The 19740-nt window shown below is 45.3% G+C and overlaps 2 protein-coding genes across 3 annotated transcripts; one reads left to right on the top strand and one right to left on the bottom strand.

Annotated features, from left to right (window-relative positions):
* Positions 1-620: 620 nt before the first annotated feature.
* armc1 (armadillo repeat containing 1) lies at positions 621-12786 on the bottom strand. 2 transcript variants are annotated; one of them, XM_056299481.1, is made up of 7 exons: positions 12439-12786; positions 11162-11373; positions 9833-9924; positions 6948-7140; positions 6174-6290; positions 5508-5582; positions 621-1367 (listed from the first exon to the last, which is right to left on the bottom strand). In XM_056299481.1, exons 2-7 carry the CDS (start codon positions 11321-11323, stop codon positions 1176-1178), a joined length of 831 nt encoding a protein of 276 aa, XP_056155456.1. In that variant the 5' UTR covers positions 11324-11373; positions 12439-12786; the 3' UTR covers positions 621-1175. The 2 variants fall into 2 exon arrangements, with proteins under 2 accessions (XP_056155456.1, XP_056155457.1); XM_056299482.1 differs by having other exon boundaries at positions 11162-11370.
* Positions 12787-13096: 310 nt separating this feature from the next.
* mtfr1 (mitochondrial fission regulator 1) lies at positions 13097-19451 on the top strand. Its single transcript, XM_056299472.1, has 8 exons — positions 13097-13249; positions 13838-13947; positions 14845-14943; positions 16293-16429; positions 16647-16882; positions 17082-17343; positions 17451-17634; positions 17768-19451. Exons 2-8 carry the CDS (start codon positions 13912-13914, stop codon positions 17813-17815), a joined length of 1002 nt encoding a protein of 333 aa, XP_056155447.1. The 5' UTR covers positions 13097-13249; positions 13838-13911; the 3' UTR covers positions 17816-19451.
* Positions 19452-19740: the final 289 nt, after the last annotated feature.

Raw genomic sequence — 19740 nt, 5'->3', positions numbered from 1 at the left:
TGTGAGACTTCACAAAGAGACTTTTTATATCGGGCTGTCTTTACCAGGCGGATTTAGGATATATTGCTGCAAGTTCGGGTGACCATAATGCTGATGTGAAAATATCATGCGACATGGAGACACTGGCGAAAATATGTGCAATTCAACATGAGGAAATGTCAGTCAATACATCACTGCTACAAAAAAAGAACACACAGAGAACAAAGACCCACATCTTTCAACATTGCACCATCAGAGGAGACCTACATCTTTGATAGAAAGGACAACAGGGTCTGTTAATTAGCTAACTAGCCAAAACCCTTCCCTTCATTTCGGCGGAAGCGCCAAATAGTGCTACGCAGCCAATGGCTGAACGGCCACCACTCCTCGCTGAGCTGTAGGTCAAGGGAGGCCTGCAGCCGCGTAGGAAGCACAACGTTACACCTCCCAAGCTTCAGGAAAAGCTCTCGATTCTTTGAATGACGTAAAAGGGGAGCATTAAATATTTGAATTGCAGTGTTAAAAAGGCACACACGCAAATTGAGGAAAAAATAAAAAGGTGTCCACATTAATGAGGCAAGCAGGAAAAGGGCAGTATACACAAGAATTGCCGCATGCTTTCAAAAAAAAAAAACAAAAAAAAAACAAAAAAAAAACAAACCCTCAGTGGAAGGGGCGACAATTAGCCAGAATCAAATTATTGGCAAAAGAGAAGACCAGCGAAGAAAATATACACCAAAGAGGCAATAAACGACCCAAAGCTCATGCAGGAAAAAGGAAACTCCCAATCTTCGACGCCGCAGAAGAAGAAAAAAAAAAAAAACCTGCCACGACTCCGGCAACACAGCTCTACGCATGCTGTTTGGTTTCAAAACAGTGGGAATTACTGGGTGTTGAGGACAAACTCAAAAGTATGAAAACAAATAACAATGGCCGACCGGTTCTCAAGTCCAAGATATTGAAGTAGCTAGCGCATGTAGTGTGAGCGTAGAGCCAGCCTGGTGCACCGTATATACAGGTTAAAGTTACAGCCGGTTCCACTTGGCAGTCCAAAACCAGGCTTGTGTGTGCTTTGCAGAGGAGTCTAGACTACCGTCGACCGGAGCGTCGGCTATATGGCTAGGGCGACTGACAGCTAAGGCGGAGGTCAGATATTAATTTTGGGAAAGGGTGGGAGAAGTCGGCGCGCAAAGTGGTCACCAGTAAAAGGAGCGGGACAGGAAGTTGGCGGCCGTGCTGAGCCAGCCCATGCCGTCGGTGACGGAGCCGACGCGCGTCACGGCCCTGTCCTGCTCCTGGGATGGACTCTCGTCCTCGGGCAAGTAGTCTGGGATGTCGGTGTTCTCTTCCACCACCACCACAGTGTCCCCCTGGAATGGAACCATCACCTGCACACACACACACACACACACAAAAACACAGACATTTGCCTTCAGAGGCGGGGCGGGCTTTGGGACTTCCTGCCGCAGACGCTCGGGTCAACACCTTCCGAATCGTCCTCCACATCACTCCTCCAAATACTTTTACTTCTTCATTACAACCTCTCTCTCATTTTCATTTGTGGTTTTTACGAACAGTTTTATCCTCTTTGTACACTTTTCGCTTGAAAGTGTTTAATAACTATTTTCCATAAAAGCACCAAATCTATAAGTGTTATTAATAAAAAGGCAGCAATGCTGCAGCAGAGTCACCATAAAGCCTACAAATGTGACCACAAAACCCATTTATTAGAGTACAGGATGTAGAACGTACTGACATAAAAGAGACTAAAAAAAAAAGCCTCCTGTATTATTTCAGCATATTCAAGTACATGAGTTAGTGAGGTCTGCCCCCTGCTGGTGATAACATGTATAACAATTGTTATAGAAACTAACCGTTGGCATTCAAATTCTTGGTAGTCACAGACAAGGAAAACATGGCAGCTGCACATTGTTTGAAGGACGCTCAGATGATGTGGTTCTACCGCAGCACTTGTGTAAACTGGAGGGCTACTGCCGGAAGACCGTTACTGGGACTGATCGTGGGTTTGGGAAAAACACAAGCGGCCCTTTGCCACGGAGCAAAGCAAATAACATGTCGTGTTTAACGTGTCACTGTGAATACGTTTCTGTGATTCGCCCCACGTGACTTATCTTTCATTATCAGTGGATCTGATCTGACGCTGCAGTTGTGCAGACTTGCCATTAACCAATCTCAACCCTCTACAGCACACATCTGATGGTACATGATTAAAATTATTCCACATCATTCTCGGTTCATTTGGGAACATTACATTGATAAAACGTTTTTTTTTTTTTAATTTGGACACCCCCCCGCCCCTCCCCCAACCCAAAATATTTTTTCGTTGCCTCAGGGCGATGGTGTGCGGCAATGGTGCTGAGCATCCGTGCCGAGGCCGCACATCTGAGTGTCGTTTCCGGCTGCGCTCCCCGACGACCCGCTGCAGCGATCCGGCCCCGCTGGCGCCTCCCTGATTCGCTTCTAACAGCACTTCTTGATTCACTTCTCGAAACAGAGGTGTACATTACACTTTTTTTGCACATCACTCCGGGTGTTCCTGTGCACCCGGGGACCGTGCATCTTCCCTTCTTGTCACACACTATTTGCCGGTGTGAGGTATCGTCTAAGCGGGCATCCTGGTTAGGGAGGGGAGCCGAGAGCCTCCTTATCCTCCTCCACTTACCGCACAACGTTGCCCTGGGGCGACGGAAAGAAAAAACTGAATTTCTGAACATGCAAAATAAATAAACTTAATAAAACCTGACAAAAGGCTTCTTTACACTTTCATACACCCGTGCACACACTTTTTATTTGCAGCTCGGGTCATTTAAATAAGATTACTGACGCAAACAATCGTACCTTCTTCTCACACCATGTGCACCTGTGGCCATGTGTCAGAAAAGCAATTCCCACCTTCGAATGATGTTCGACAGCGATTCCCGCACCTTACTGGACTGTTCTGTGATACTTGTTTGAAAAGTCGGCTCGGCGGTAATCACGAGGGCAACGCTGTGCACTAGAGGGTTAAATATCTGGATTTTATGTTTCCATGATTAACAATCGTTTAATGTGAGAGAAAAGTGTTTTGAATTATATTTTCATCTTTCATCTCAAGTCAAATCAAGCACTTTCACCGTGTGGCACCAGTCCCTGCCCAGCCTGCACCCCTGTGACAGTCAGAAAGACAGAAGCCACGCAGGACGCTTTTGAAAGAAGGGACCAAAGACCAAATTAAATAACAAAACGACTGGCTCAACATTATAAGTTGCAAATGTTCAATGACGATTTTGTTGCATGAATCCGAGCCCGATCATCGCGATCACATTAAGCAAAATAATGAGAATTATTTTTGCCATAATCATGCAGTCCTAGTTGATAGCTGTACACCATGCTTACCAGTACAGTCTTGTGACAGTTCTGTATTACTTTGCCGTGAAGTAGCCTATATTTGGAAGAAAAGAAAAGCCAACTTGTCTAAACGAAGCGGATCAGCTGGAGAAAAACCCAAAACACGGCTAAGTGTTATGGACTGTCATGTCCATCTACCTCAGGCATGTATGTAAGCAACCTGCTAACATCTATTTCAGCGTCTCTGATATGTTCTCTGCACCACTGCACCTTATCACCTCTTATTTCACCTGTATATAGTCAATCCTTGTGTATATATATCTGAAGATTGTTGTGTTGCTGTTATTCTATGTTAAGTACACTGAGAGAGCCACGAAACCGGAGTCAAATTCCACGTATGTGCAAACCTACATGGCCAATAAACATGATTCTGATCCAAGTGTTTCAACTGGTGCAGTCGAAAAGTCAAGTCAAGTCAATTTTACTTGTATAGCCCAATATCACAAATTTGCCTCAGTGGGCTTAACAGCAACACAAAAAGGTGCCACTATCAACCTCGTCACGGTCTCAAAACGTAAAGTCAAATTTCATCTGTAAGGATACATTTTCACACGCTGTCGAGGCAAATGTAATGCTGACCGCACTTGTAAACAACTTTTTTTTAGCTTAAGAAATATTCTGGGCGTGCGGGTCGCATAGTGGTCTATTCCGTTGCCTACCAACACGGGGCTTGCGGGTTCGAATCCCCGCGTTACCTCCGGCTTGGTCGGGTGTCCCTACAGACGCAACTGGCCTTGTCTGCGGGTGGGAAGCCGGATGTGGGTATGTGTCCTGGTCACTGCACTAGCGCCTCCTCTGGTCGGTCGGGGCGCCTGTTTGGGGGAACTGGGGGGAATAGTGTGATCCTCCTACGCCCTACGTCCCCCTGGTGAAACTCCTCAGTCAGCACGTTTACATGACGCTTAAAAAAATCGAATTATTGCGTTAGTCCGACTAAAACCGGACTTTTAAAATGCATGTAAACACGTTAGCTCGACTGAAATCGAAGTTGTAATAGTCGGACTAACACACCCAGATAATGCGATTAGAAGTCGATTTACTTCTGCACGTATACACTTTAGTCGGACTGGAGCTGGTCGAGGCGATCTGCGCACGCGCTAACTTTCCGCGCGCCAAGTCTGCCCCGGAAGTCGAACAGCGGAAACACAAGAAGAGGAAGCCAGTAACTGCAAACATGGCGAAAACGTCGAGAGCTCATCTTTTGGACGGATGAAGAGACGGAGTATACGCTCACTCAGTTGAAAGAGCTGAACATTTTAAAATACACGGACGGGAGGAAGACAAGAAATGGCGACTTATTCAAAAAAGTAGCCGAGCAGCCGACGATTGTTGTGCTCTGCGTGTGTGACGTAATAGGTCAACCGGTAATGGCCCAATACAAACAAGCTGAAAGAGTGCATATCGCCACCTATCGTAGCGGAGCCCACATGAATCCCTCAGTAAATCGATTTCCCTCCCGCGCATGTGTACTGGGACCAAAGTCAGTAGTCGGACTAACGAACTAATCGAGCTGTAACCATAGCTCGACTAAACTGTGCATGTAAACGTACTGACTGTCAGGGGAAAAGAAGCGGCAGGCGACTCCACATGTGTCGGAGGAGACGTGGTAGTCTGCAGCCCTCCCCGGATCAGCAGAGGGGGGTGGAGCAGCGACCGGGACGGCTCGGAAGAGTGGGGTAATTGGCCAAGTACAATTAGAGAGAAAAAGGGGGAGGGGGGGGGATCAAAAGAAAAAAGAAATATTCTGAACCTTTTGCTATGATCGTCCATCTTTTGGCCTGAGCTGGTTGCTGCAGCCAAAATGGTCAAGTGTAGTAGCCAAACATATGACTGCGATGGTCAGAATCTGCCAGGTTGAGGGATTATTTGGACGCAAGATAAAGTAACTTTTTCCACATTTAAAGATTCATGTAAATGACCCACGGTATGACAGGGAACCCTTCCAGTTTGTAGAAAAGATATATTCTTCGTTTTATGAAAATAATAACCAGTGTGTTGGGCAGACAACGCACCTTAGCTGTGACACCATTTCCACATCCTGTCGTGAATTATTGCTTACATGTAGTACATGTGAAATGGCGTGTTAATGCCTGCTAAAACAAAATGGCGTCATGTCTTACCTCTCCTCCATTGTCTGCCTTCACCACCTGCTGAGCGGTCAACACTTTCGTAGAGTTGATAGCTGTGCCCAGGGTCTAGGAAAGACAATTTAATCATTCATTCATTCATCGCTGAAGGTTCAGTACATTTATCTGTGATTATTACTGGGTCAGCCACCATGTACTACTTTGTGGTGGTGTGCTTGTTTTTTTTTTGTTTTTTTTTATTCCTCCCCCTTTTTCTCCCCACTTGTACCTGGCCAATTACCCCACTATTCCGAGTTGTCCCGGTCGCTGCTCCACCCCCACTGCCGATCCAGGGAGGGCTGCAGACCACCACGTCTCCTCTGATACATGTGGAGTCGCCAGCCGCTTCTTTTCACCTGACAGTAAGGAGTTTCGCCAGGGGGACGTAGCGAATGGGAGGATCACGCTACACCCCCCCCCCCCGGACAGACGCCCCGACCGACCAGACAAGGCGCTAGTACAGCGACCAGGACACATACCCACATCCGGCTTCCTTCCTGCAGACACAGCCAATTGTGCCTGTAGAGACGCCCGACCAAACCAGAGGTAACACGGGGATTCGAACCGGGTGCTGGTTTGTTTGCCAACATTTTGATCTTATACGCCTACCGTTGTACACCGGTGATGCCCAACAAGTATTTTGGTAGCTGATATTCTTACCTCAGCTTTTAGATCGGAGCGGATCCTGACCACACACCTCTTCACAGCCATCTGGAAGGTGAAGCTGATGACCCCTCGGATCTTTAGCAAGGCCTCCTCACACAGACTCCTTCGAGACTGAAAGCCGAAAAGAGACAGGGAGATTGTATGATTTTGAGAAAGAAAAAAAAAAAACAGGAAGGCAAATATCCAACCTGATCCGAGACTTAGAATCCCTTCCTTGGACAGACTGGCATTCAGGGGAAAATATTCAATTATAGGCATTGGCATTCAAAATGCTGTAAAACTACACCCTATTATTAAATTCATATTCTAGATATATGGCTCCACAGTTGCAACACTTTTGTGTGTTTCTACTGTGATATTAGCAGCACTGCCTAACAGAGGCTGTCTCTTAGTTGTAATGTGATCTGGCTAGGCGCAAGTTTCCTGCAGAGCAGTACTCAGGTCCAATCACAACTTCCTGCTGTTCAATGGCTGACATTTACAACAAAGCCCCACTTCTACCCTATGGCTGAAAGACACTGTTAAAATGTCACCAAAACAGCCATAGCACTACCAGACACACAGACACAGACACAGACACACACCATCACCTTCCTGGGCTCAATCCAAATCAGGGTGTTTAGGTTTTGCACCTCAGACAGATCTATGTTTAAACATCAGCACATTTGGGAACATGTGCAACACATCGATACTGATGTTCCAGTAGTCATCTTCACACTAGTGCTCGTTTTCCTTTCTCACGTTCATCTCTCTATGACGCCCACTTACAGAGTCATCCAGCCCGTCGATGTGCAGCACCACTGTCTTGGCCCTCTTGTTGGTGGAGCCCAGGAAGAACTGGGCCTTGCGGCGGCATGACGCTGCGGCCGCCTCGGCTTGTTCGGCCTCCTCTCTCCCAGCTGCTTGCAAGATCTCATAAATCTCAGAGGCCAGCAGTTTGGTTTCCCCAGGGGACGTACCTCTGTGGTGGGAGAGTAGAGGATTGTGGTGGAGGGGGATGAAACGGATAAATTTGACACTGTTCATTTCAAACTTTTAGTTTGATTTTTACATAATTAAGATACTTTCTGAACTACTAAGTGTTTTCCAATGCTTGAGTGTAATACCTTTCCCCCCACTATACTGCTGGGGCTGCAATGATGCAAGTGTATTCTGTGCTGGCAAGAAGTCCTCTGCACATAGTTTTTATTTGTGCTTCCATTAGTGTTGTTCTTAAATCAGGACTAGGAAGTCCCCCAAAAAAACTACTATGACTACAACAAAAGACACCATGCAGCGGTGTCTGTCTACGTAATGCCTGTGCGACACAGGGGTCAACATTTCTTCATGCGACTGCAACACGGACTCGGATGTTTTGGTTTTATAATCGAAAAAGACAAATTCCTGCTCGGTGCAATTTCAGCACATGCTGTAGGATCAGCACAGCACGCAATAATGGCGCTGCAAGATAGCAAAACCCTATCGAACGTGACGCCACTGGCCGTGACGTGAATGTAAAACCAATCACTGAATACCGACATCCGTAAGCCCTCCCACTGTCACAATCTGGTCCTGTTCGGCACGGCGCCAAAAAAATCCAGAAATGAGCATGGTTTGGAACAACTCCATGCCAAACCATGAGCTAATGTAGTAAATACCATTGGGATAGTTTATTTATGTTCTCAGAACTGTTTAACTTTGCTGTGGAAAAGCACCATTTACAACTCTGTCCAACATAACCCAATAATACGATATGCACATAATAACATTACCAATGCAAAAGGACAAATTATGGCATGTTCATGACTGTGTGTGATTATATAGTGGTAATGCTATAAAAATCCACCTTATGACAGAAACAGATCCACTGGACTCCCAGATGTCCCCAATTTCCGCACCCTGATATCATGTTCTATCAGCTGACGCCCAAAAGAATTGGCTGTGGACTGTGACCATGTCTTTCCCATATATGTGAGGTTGATATTTATAAAGGTCGTTGTCTTTCTGCTTGATGGTTAGAAGCTGGAGTCCAGCTGTATGGGGAAGGGGAGGGGGGAGATGCCCTGCCACAGGGGGCCACAGACAGCCACAGTGGCAGCCATATCGTCCTCTAACCTTTCAACAGCAATAACAGTCACCCTCTTTTACAGGAAAGAATATACGCTTAAATCCCCGTCAAGTCTGAGCAGCTCACATAGTAGTTCATATATACATAATGGTTAGGCTACACCCCAAAGACCACAGAAAGTCTGACATGCTGCTCTCTAAGCAGAAAGCCAAAGCAAAGTGTGGCATTAGTGGGCAGCGGTTTTCCTTGACAAAGCCACATTAGGTCAATGGCACTGCCAGGACAGCTATTCTGTGAGGTATCCTGGGATACCCCTGCAGGCTATAATGTCATACATGTCATCAAGCTCTAACTCCACGTATGGTAACCAGATCTGACATCAACTCTCTGTCGTAGTTCCTTCTGGTTGCCTCACACTTCCCTGGCGCTCTATAACACATTCCTATCTTGGGCACTGTGGAATGCTGTCGGCCATGCTGGGGGCCAAGCGGCCACTTTCTTTGTGACTGGGCGGAAGGTCTTCTCTGCTGCCAACCATTCTGTGATAAGTATAATTGCAAAAAATAAAATCCAGTACTAACTTCTCCTTTTTGTTGCCGGAGTTCCTGGAATAAGGACATTCATGTCTGCTGGGTGCAACTTAGTAAGACATTTCCCCTCAGCTATGCGTTTCCACTCTGTCCAGCTATGATCGACCTCTATCCAAAGTCAGAATGACTGGAATGGGGGCAGAGAGAACTGCTGCCATTATTGCAGGGCTTGTCCTGACAGGAGCCCTAGCTAACTGAAGTGACTGGCTTACTCCAGAGCCAGCTAGAGCTGTGCTGAAGGAGGAGCAGGGAAGAAAAAAAAAATCCCCAAGTACAACCTGCTAATGGCCAATTGAAAATAGGCCTATTCCTATCTGGGTGCTAATGATAAACCACAGCCACAGCACAAATGCCACAGAGCTTCTAGTATCATTTCTATAGCTATTTATGCCACAGCGCCTCTTCAAATCCAACTTCCCTTAACCCTACGTGGGTGACAAGGATCCATTTCTTTAGCGTTTCTGATAGAAACTGAGGGCAAGAGCTAGTACATTTAAAAAGTTTTCGGGAAAAAAAAAAAGAGACATCAATCAGGTTAAAAACAGGAAACTGGGAAATCCTCTCAAAGCACATAATACAAAATGAGCTGCCTCTGCAAATAGTCCACCAGCCCCGAGAGCAAAAGAAAAAAAAAACCTACATCAAAAAAAATTTTTTTTTAACAGGTTTATCTTTGAATTTTAGAGAGGTGGCAGGATGCATTAGAATCTACGACATGCAGAAACAGCAAATTAATTGTTTACCGCCCTATTCTAATTCAACTTTAATCACATCCATCCTGATGTCGCAACTAGGCTGACATCTTACAGCCCAGAAAATTTGCAGACAAGCACACATTGTCTGCTCAAAACAAAAGAAATCCCAGGATAAGGTTTTTTTGTATAAAAGTGCACAGTGAGCACACGCATGAGTGTGGAAGAGAGAGAGAGAGAGAGAGAGAGAGAGAGAGAGAGAGAGAGAGAGAGAGAGAGAGAGAGAGAGAGAGAGAGAGAGCGAGAGAGGTGACAGGGACTAACTTCTGCATGACATTCTGCAGGCTCAGCATCATGCCCAGCTCGCCATTCATCTTCTCCCTGTTGGCTCGACATTCTGCCAGGTAGCGCACCGCCTGGGAGGAAAAGGCAACGTTTAACCACTTAAAAGAAGATACTATGAGAGAGAGCCTCGAGTGTTCCTGCATGTATAAATTCAATATGACAACAGGGGGGGTTCTCAAACTTTTTCATGCTGTGACCCATCGGTGAAGATACTTTTTGGCTGCAGACCCACCTAATATTTTCAAAAGCGAGCTCACTAACAATCCTCTCTGGGGCCTATATTGTTAATTGCTGCTGCAGTATTCCCCTTTTCAATCATGGCCTACTACTGATCAAATGAAATGGACAAGGCATGTCAACATTAAACATTATCTTTAGAGATATTTAGGAATATATTTAAGTCATTTCATTGTTTTCATTGGCTCAAGAGGTATCATAAAATAAATAGGTTTTTCTTTTTTTAAGTTGAATAATAAAACAGATATTTGATCACAAATGGGGACGATGAACATGTTTTTTTTTTTGTGTTGCTGTAAAGCCCCCTAAGGCAAATTTGTGATATTGGGCTCTACAAATAAAATTGACTTTTTTATTTTCTGTCTTCAATCCCATAACCCACATGGCCACCTGCTGCAAGCCATTTGTGGGCCACAACCCACAATTTGAAAACCACTGTATTACATAACGAGTATTAACACACATCCATTCTCTCTGATTACACTTCACAATTTGCTATCAAGGAGCCACTATTACATAAAACCACTCAAATGTGTACTCTTGTTCTTATTCATGCAGCCAATAAATAAAGAGGGAGAGTTGGTGTTGCTACAGCATCGAGGCTACGTTGGCATTTTTAGACATCACAGCATATGGGTTACAAGCATGAATGTGACATTATTTGGTTTGAGAGATTCACCACGAGACAGCAGATGGCCCCCTTTCCCCGAAATGCCACTTCGTAAATAACACTGTGTCTGGAGCTGGGACAACAGGGGGAGGGAATGCCCTTGTACAGTCACCTTAACCTGCTCTTCTACCTCCCAACAGCAGGGGGTGCCAAAACATGACAAGCAGAAACAAACCTCTGGGGAGCTCAACTACTTCATCCATATAAAGGGCCACTATTTTCTAATCTGTCTAACGTGGCTGCTGGTTAGACAGAACACAATTTACAGAATTTGTGCCGAATATAAAATGCAGTGATTGCGGAAAGCCAACGATGCCGTCTTATCCCCATTCAGACAACGTCTCTACCCGTTATTAAGAGGGTGTCATGTCTGGATTTGAGTGTAGACAGTTTAACCTCACCAAGAGAGCAGAGTAGACAATCTGTGGGTTAGGGTGGTCCAGAAAAAGGATGAGACCTGGGAGACAGCCTTGATCCTCTACTATGGCTCTTCTGTTGAGGGGATCCGCCGCAAGGTCTCGCAGCTGGTTCACCACGGTTAGAGCATCCGGCTCACCGCTCATGGTGCCTCCTCTCCAGACGCCTGGTACATCAAACCAGCTCTTTTACTCTACTGGTAACAGGAAAGATATGGTTAGACAGAAAACTGCACGGTAACACTTTAGTATGGGGAACATATTCTAAGTAACAAAAACTTAATTACTAGTGAATTAGTAATGATCAAGGTGCCACTTTAGTATGGGGAACATATTCTAAGTATCAAAAACTTAATTACTAGTGAATTAGTAATGATCAAGATGTCACTTTAGTATGGGGAACATATTCTAAGTAACAAAAACTTAATTTAGAGTAATTTAACACTATGAACACTTGTAGTTTTGTGTGTTTTGTTATGTAAGAACAGAGCATATTCATTAAGTATTAGTAAGGGAGAATAACTCTTCTTGTGGTACTACCACCTTATAAAGGCCATACTAAGCGAAGCATATTGAGATGGTACTACTAATAAGCAATACTTCTGAGGTTATAGAGGGAAAACTCATAGTTAATGGCTTACTGGTTGTATAATAAGGCCATGCAGAATAAGGCATTAATGACTACTTAATAATGACCAATTAAGAGCCAATGTTGCTAATTTGCATGCTCATAAGCGCCTAATTAATGGTGCATATGTTCCCCATACTACAGTGTTACCCACTGCACAACGGGGCAAATGTCTACTAAAAAAGTCCACTTGCAACAATTGAACCTTTAAACTAGGCGAGGTGCTTTAAACTGACGGGATGAGCAACCTCCTGAGAACGAGAGCGGGATGAATAGTGGCGATTCACCACAAAAACCCAAAACCCATTCGGCCATTTCACCAAATCTAAATCACAGACAAACGCGACGAGCCCGGCTTCTACGGCGTGTCCGTTATTCGGATCAACGATAGCTTCCGAAGCTTGGCGCTGGGTTACAAGTTAGCCATCCGTTCGGGGTGACCCCCCCCTCGAAACGCGCGCGGCTCCGCTTTGGGGCGCCCCCCCACCCCTCGCGTGAGCCGGGAGACGATTAGAAAAATAAAACACCCACGTATCGCGAAACACCGCACCCCCGCACCCCCCCACCCCCATCTTAAATCACGCCCCGTCGGTGTCGGGACGGTCACTAGCTAGCTAGTTAAAGAGTGCCGTACCTTTTGGGTAAACGGTGTCGCGTCAAACCATAAGCCGGCTGCCTAAAAACAAAAACAAACACACAAAAAACCAAGCCTCGAGTACGACGGAAGGAGATACAGAATGAAAGGCTCGACGGACGCCTCGAAAACACCCTTTCCAACCGGACACATCCGACCGCAGCTGGGCCCGCAGCTCTCCGCCTCTCTCTTGCTAGGCGTCTTGGCTCGGCAGCGGGGTTGCGCCGGTGTTTGGGGTTTGGGGAGGTGCAACGTTTCGCTAACCGGGACCTCCCGGCTTCACCGTCGCACTCCGCTCGCTTTACGAAGGCGCCCGACTCGCTCGGGCGGTGCGGGGCCGCGTAACGAACGCACACGTCTGCGCACCGTCGCGCGAGATTTGGACGTTTTTTGGCAATTTGATTGACGTTGTAGAACGTCCAATAAAAAAAAAGAACGGTTGTGTCGATTTTTTTTTTCCCGGCCGGATGCAGTTGCTACGCTTCGTCTTTGTCAATCAATCGGAGTTAGCCAACCGCTGGCCCCGCGTTAGAGCCGACTTCCGCCCGCCGTCACCGTCGTGGCGACGCGTGTAATCCAATTGGTCTAAAATTTTGCCACGCCCCACCCACTCAGCCTTGGTCGCCGCATACAGCGGGTTTACGAGGCGGAGAAGTTGGCGACGCTAAGTTAGTGTAACCTTTCCGTTCAACGCAAACACCTCGACCCCCCCCCCAGATGTGACTAAAAAGCAGACGATTTTGCCGCTGTTCGCCAAGGAGGATCGGGATTCAAGATCCTTCAAGAGTTGCGGCGATATCGAGTTAAAAAGGTTAGTGAAACAAGCTAACGTCGTTAGCTTAGCCTGGGCGAAGAACGCGACGGGCGGCTCCGGGACACCGCGAGCTTTGCTAGCCGGTGTTTTGCCACTCGGTCAACTGGTGCCAGTTCCGTACAACTCCGGTTTTACACCGGCAGGCTGTATAAAATATACTGTAATATCACGTTTATAAACCGACCAGCTGTCGCGTAACGTTAACGACGTAGCGTGTTACCCCCAAGGTTATTCTCTACTCACACTCCGGGTTCTGCCCGTCTTTTTAGTTCCTGTCCAGGGGAAAACAAGACCAGTTGAATTCGTTGGCCCCCACAGATTCTAGAACGTCTGCGTTCGTTGCTCCGCATCACGGACACTTCCGGTTATGCACAACCCAGCAGATCTGCCGAATCGCAGTGACAGTATTTGTCATTATACTCATCAGACGGTTGTCATTTTGTAACAGCCCACCGGGCTGCCACTAAGGGGCAACGTGTCCGTGCTAAGGTGTGATTAATGCGGACTAACGTTGACCCAGCTGCTTTTGTGTTTTGTTTTTTGGATGGTGTAACTTCTAGCTTCTGTTTGGTGTTTTCCCCCCAGACTGCCCCTCTGATGAAGATGCCCTCAGCCTTGGGAGACCTGTACCTTTCCCCCTGTGAAACACTACCCTAGAAATGAGTAAAGAATGTCCCCGGATTGAAATGGACCTGGTAGGTGATCATCCGATAAGCTAGGTGTTTTTGCGTTATAGGTGTCACGTTGACATATTACTGCTAACCATTTGAAAACGCTGCTTGGTTTTCTTAGACCGCAGAGCACAACAGTAAGTTAGAGCAGAACACAACTACAATAACACCTGACAAAGGTGCTAGCTCTGTGTAACCAGGCGCGGATCTACGGGGTGGCAACAGGGGTGGCAGCTGCCACCTCTGGGACGCAGTCTTGCCACCCCTGTTGCCACCCCATTGATAAATCAGATAATATGTTTTTAAAGTATATTTTATGTACATGCACGGTGAAGGTCAATGAGACCCGCACCAAACTCATCTCAAACAGAAGTCGCCGATTTAAAATCACCCTCCCCCTCACAGGCGCGGATCTACGGGGTGGCAAGGGGTGGCAGCTGCCATCTCTGGGACACAGTCTTGCCACCCCAGGAAAAAATCTCTAGATCCACCACTGTGTGTAACTGACTGTAGCCCATGTCCTATGCATGGGTTACAATGGGCTACATGCATGGGCTTTGTCCTCTAGCCTCTTGATTTATCGTAAAACACGGAAACCAGAAGTATTACTGGTCTGAAGCTTTGAAAAGAAAACATGCTGTAAAGCGCCCTGAGTGGCTTTTGCAGCTAGAAAAGCACTATATAAAATGCAACTTGATTGGCTGATTGATTGAACAGTGATGTTCCATTCAGCAAAGAAATTACAGCAGTAAAATTGCATGGCTAATTCTCTGTCCGGTCTGTGCGATCTCCTTTTAGGTCATAGCCAATTGCTTGATAATTAAGATGGTTTATCACCTGAATGGTGACATCGCCCATTTTTTCAAGAGGTTTCAAGATGTGTATTTTTTTACAAATTGTGTAATACGTGCTGTTGTTCAGGCTTTTGGATCAGCCAAACCTTATGGGTCCTCAAGGAGTATTGTCAGGAGAATAGCAACTAGTCTTCCTCTGAAACCTTGTCCAAGAGTCCATTTCCAGGTAAGGTAATGTTTCTTGTGCCATCAGCCATGCCTCTAGCTTGTGATGACAACATTTGACAGGCTTGTCTGTCTTTGATGCCATAGAATACTCTATCATTTATGATGATGGCATTTTGACTCTATTGTGGTTTGATGTTGTTGAGTTGGCCAGTTTAGTGACAGCATGTATTATATAGTCAGTTTTATATAGTATATATATATGTGTGTGTGTGTGTGTTGTTGTTGTTTTTTTTTTTTATAGTTCAAAGTTGTTAAATGGCAGAACAAGCTTGTTTCGTGCTCAATGCACTCATCAGCTGCCTACATGGTTACAGTAAACGTCCTTATTTATACCGGTTGCCTATGTTCTATGTGTGGGGTTCAATTTCGGGGACGTTTACTGTAGCCATGTAGGCAGCTGATGAGTGCATTGAGCATGAAACAAGCTTGTTCTGCCATTTAACAACTTTGCTCTATAAAAAATATATATCTTTGCTCCTGAATTGTTGAGCTCTTTTTTGTATATTGAAGGTTTCATTACAACAGCCTGTGGACATATATATATATAGATAGATAGATAGATAGATAGAGAGATAGAGAGATATAGATATATGTGTGTATGTATAGAGATATAGATATACACACACAAAAACACACACACACACACACACATGTAAGTAAAGGATGTTCCGTGCCCTTGTGTTCTCAGATTGTCTCCTGACTGTTGATGTCAAAGCATGTGATAATATATTGCTCACCCTGAGACTGTTTTTGAATATGCTTCGTCAGTTTTGATTCATGAAACATAAACATGGAGGATGATATCAGACCAGCGATATTTCCTCATCAAAGCAGATGTAATTTGTAAAATTGTTTCTAAACTGTAAGAACAGATTTGCTTGATGGTATTTTAAATATTTGGTTATTAAGGCTAAAAAAAAAACTCTTGAGTTTTTCAATCTTACAACACTGTCTCTATGAATGCTGTTTTCTTTTTTCTTCTCTTCTCCTTTCTTTCCAGCTACCCTCCCTAGCTATGAGGAATGCAGTGTATCTGCTTTTAGGTCAGTTCACTTGGTAACCTGCAAAAACAACCTTGTGCTGACTAAAGACCTGCTGAGTTTTGTGTCGGAGTGCCTCTGATTAACAATCTGCAGAGTTTCCTTAAAATGCCTTATTACTTTTCCTTCCCTCTTCTTTGCTCACCTTCTTTTGTCTTCTAAACATAAAAAAGGAAGGGTGTCACTTATCAACTGAGAGCTGTTAGTTTAGGTGCTGCATTGTGTTGCTCCGTGTTTTTCCTCTTGCCGTGCTTTGGAAGAGGCATTCAACTAACTTTTGAACATGGATGCCCTTTCTTGCTGGTAGCTTTATCCTTTCTCTGAGGCCGCTGATGTCCTGAACAGCAGCAGGGGGCAGAATGGCCCAGTTGCCTCTCTGGCTGATGTCAGCTGGATTGACAGGGATGAGGAGGAGGACGATGAAGACTACAATAGTAGATCCAGGTCAGTGGTAGTGATAAAGAGGGCTATTGACTTGAGGACTCTGAATGATTTCCTCCTGAGTTGGACACGACTTACTCCCTACCAACTGTTCTGTAGTGGTTCATTGTTGATTTTTACAAAGATTGCAGTTGGTAATTTGACCTAATCCAGTCATTGGTTTTCATGTATCCAGGTTTTTTTTGTCTGTTTGTAACTGCGTTTGGCACCGTTGAAATAGGTCAAGGCCACCAACGGGGCTTGTGTTCCGAGCCCGTCAACCTCACCCTCGAAGACAGCCCTTATCCCGTAGGAGCTCACTACCGAGTCTGTTCGAGGGGACTCCGGACCCCCAGGGGCCGACTGCTGCAAATGACGAGGCCATTCAGAAGATCAGCGCACTCGAAACTGAACTTGCAAAACTCCGAGCCCAGATCGCACAGATTGTCCTGGCCCAGGAAAAGAACGCACAGCCAAGTTAGTCAAATGGCATTATCACGCCGTATAAATTTCCTACTTTCATACACCCGCCCAGCCTATTGCATGACTTTATTGTTCCATTTTTGCATTGTAATGGTGTCATGTTGTGACCCCTAGGTGGCAGCAGTATTTCACGAGGATCTAAGATGACCTCAAAAGCCCCTTTTTAAATCCCCTTTTTGTCTTTATCTTCCAGCCACCTCTGCTCCTTCCCTGGGCATCCCTCCTCCTCCTCCACCACCCTGTGCTGCCCCACCTCCACCACCACCACCCCCTCCTCCTCCTCCACCCCCTGGCCTCCAGCGAACTTTCTCAGCCATTGACCTGATAAGAGAGCGCAAAGGGAAGAAGGTGGAGAGCCAGACCATTTTGGATTCGGGGTCGAAGCCAGCCGAGATGCCTAGCATGCTTGACGTACTGAAGGATATGGGCAAAGTGAAGCTGCGATCGGTCAAAAGGTAATGGCATCTGAAGTAAAAAAAAATGTGTAGACAAACAGATTCACCGTTATATTACCTCAGCAAACTGCTTGTATATTATTGTTTGTATGTTGTTGTTGTTGTAGTCGTCAAGGGGAGGTGCATTCCAAAGCCAAGGCCAGCGACCCTACAGATGCGGCAGGTCTCATTGCTGAGGCCCTGAAGCGCAAGTTTGCCCATCGTTACCGGCAGGACAGCGAACAGGAAGACGACAAGGAGGTCTTCGAACCTCCCGCCCCAGAAGTCAAACCTCGACCCGAGCCTAATTTGGTGAGATGTTGTTTCAAGAGTTTCCTTCATTTTGGTGCCTTTTCTTTTACTTTTTATGTTAACGTGCACAATGGAACCCCTGTCACAGATGTTTCTAGTGTAGCTCACATACTCTGGCTTTTCTCCACTACAGTTTGGGCAGCACATGTTGAAATCCACTGGAAGGAGGAAGTTCCTTTGAATACGTGGCATTGATGAGCGCTGACAGTTCTGGACCGTGGGTCCAGATTGACTTGGGGTGCCTTCTCAGCATTTTAATACACCCGTTTTGATTATCTGCATTTTTTGCACTCAGATCATTTATGTTATCGATATTCCCTTGTATCGGTTGTTTTTTTTTCCTGTTCAAGAGTTCCTGTTTTTAAATGTTTTTAAAACTGACAATTATCTTGGAGATCCATGTGCATGTTTTAGGAAACACTATTATTAAATGAGTTGGGGTTTTTTTTGGTCTTCGTATTGAGGAGACTGATGCACAGTTAGGTCGGTTCATCCTATGTGTGCCCTTCTTGAGGGTTCAGTGTAAGCTTTGAGTTCCTCTGTCTCAAAAAGAAAGGGAGTACTTTCTCGTGTTCATTCTCGTCGAATACTGTGCAGTATTGTTTTCACGGAACGCTTTGCAGTCAGTCTAATTTATAATTTGTGAATAGTTTAGATTTTATTTTACGCAGGTAAGTATTTCTTAGACGTCGGGTGTTATTTATCCCGTCAAAGCATGCACGGTATCTGATTTTAGATGGGGGGGGGGGGTCCTCTTAATTTAAGATGTCTGAGGTGAGTTGGAGGTCAGAAACGGTTGTTTCACGGGAAAACCTAGGTGTCTTACGAGAACCGTGACCTGTTGCTTCAGAGCCCGTTTATGTTGCGTCATAAACAGGCTTGCTAATGGCTCTGACAACATAAACAGGGCTTGCTAATGCTAACGACACCGTTTAGATGGCTTTTCCTTGTTCTGTTTGCAAACGGCACTCGGTATCAGTTGCCGTTGTTAATTTCCCTAACTGAAGATCTCGCGCCTTACAGCCGAAAACATCCAGTTAGTGCTTTTGAGATCTGCTTTTCACTTTTAAATTGCCAACTTTGGCATTTGGTAATAAAAGGCAGGTTTTTTTTTTTTTTCTTCCGGGAAATTGGTTGCTTTTGTTTACGACAGGATGGTACGTAACAGTTACGGCAACGCCCCCTTTAAAAACTGTAGACTATGAACCAAAGCAATGCAAACTAAATTTGCCAGTGGCTTAAGAGGCAGGTTTAATGATTCCCTTTCACGTTTTCTCCTGAAGGTTTGACCGAGGGTTTTGCTCTGAAATCTTTGCTGGTCCGTACGTCCAAAGTATACAGGATTGCACTGTGTTGGCTTTTTTTTTTTTTTGCAAAAAAGTGATCATAAAATAGCTAAGATAATGACACTACTTTCACAACTGCATTCAATAAACACCATAATATTCACTACGATATTCTCTACATGGTGGGCATTGTCATTCGGGAAAAGGGTCTTTTATAATCTTGTGACAATCTTGTCATATATTGTGCGTTTGTTATCTGGGAGGAGGGGACGAGAGCTCTTCTCCGGCAGGGTTTCATTCAGAATGACACTAATTGTATAAGGAGCGGTGTCTTTATCACATTCTGTACCATTTCCCATTGTAATTTATGCCAATGCTGTCGCACATCAACTCTTGTAAGGAAATACAGACCGGGAGTGTCGGTAATACTCAAGTACTACTGGAACTGCCGGGACGTTTGTGTTAAGAGTGCCGTTGACTGACTTGATTCATGAAATTTTATCAATAAAAGTAACATGGATTCTCAAGCGCACTGCATATCCGTGTGGTGGTTTGACTTTGGTCTGCAAGTTGGGACACGGTGGAATTTTAATCTTTCCCCCGAACGCCACCTAAAAGAGCCACGGTGGCTATTTGGCCTCCTGCAGCAGTTGTTCCAAGATAACATATCCTTCCAGGTTGCGTTATCGTCACATCAGTGTTGAATAGAGGTCATCAGATGTCATTGAAATCCCCCTCTAAACTCGCCGAGAGTCCTTGAAACACTCTTTTTTTCTTTTTTTTTTTTCCAACGGTGGGTTTTATTAATCAAATCGTAACT

Source organism: Lampris incognitus, chromosome 19 (assembly GCF_029633865.1).
Source record: "Lampris incognitus isolate fLamInc1 chromosome 19, fLamInc1.hap2, whole genome shotgun sequence".
In the NCBI taxonomy this organism is placed as follows: domain Eukaryota; kingdom Metazoa; phylum Chordata; class Actinopteri; order Lampriformes; family Lampridae; genus Lampris; species Lampris incognitus.
The sequence above is the reverse complement of the archived record's forward strand: the minus strand, read 5'-3'. Positions and strand labels throughout refer to the sequence as shown.

Coding starts and splice junctions, on each gene's coding strand:
- armc1 (XM_056299481.1), bottom strand. CDS start 11,323: ATGAGCGGTGAGCCGGATGCTCTAACCGTGGTGAACCAGCTGCGAGAC. Junction 6,291..6,947: donor TCGACGGGCTGGATGACTCT/GTAAGTGGGCGT, acceptor TTCGGCTTTCAG/TCTCGAAGGAGTCTGTGTGA. Junction 5,583..6,173: donor GCTCCGATCTAAAAGCTGAG/GTAAGAATATCA, acceptor TGTCTTTCCTAG/ACCCTGGGCACAGCTATCAA.
- mtfr1 (XM_056299472.1), top strand. CDS start 13,912: ATGAGTAAAGAATGTCCCCGGATTGAAATGGACCTG. Junction 13,948..14,844: donor CCCGGATTGAAATGGACCTG/GTAGGTGATCAT, acceptor GCTGTTGTTCAG/GCTTTTGGATCAGCCAAACC. Junction 17,344..17,450: donor AAGCTGCGATCGGTCAAAAG/GTAATGGCATCT, acceptor TTGTTGTTGTAG/TCGTCAAGGGGAGGTGCATT.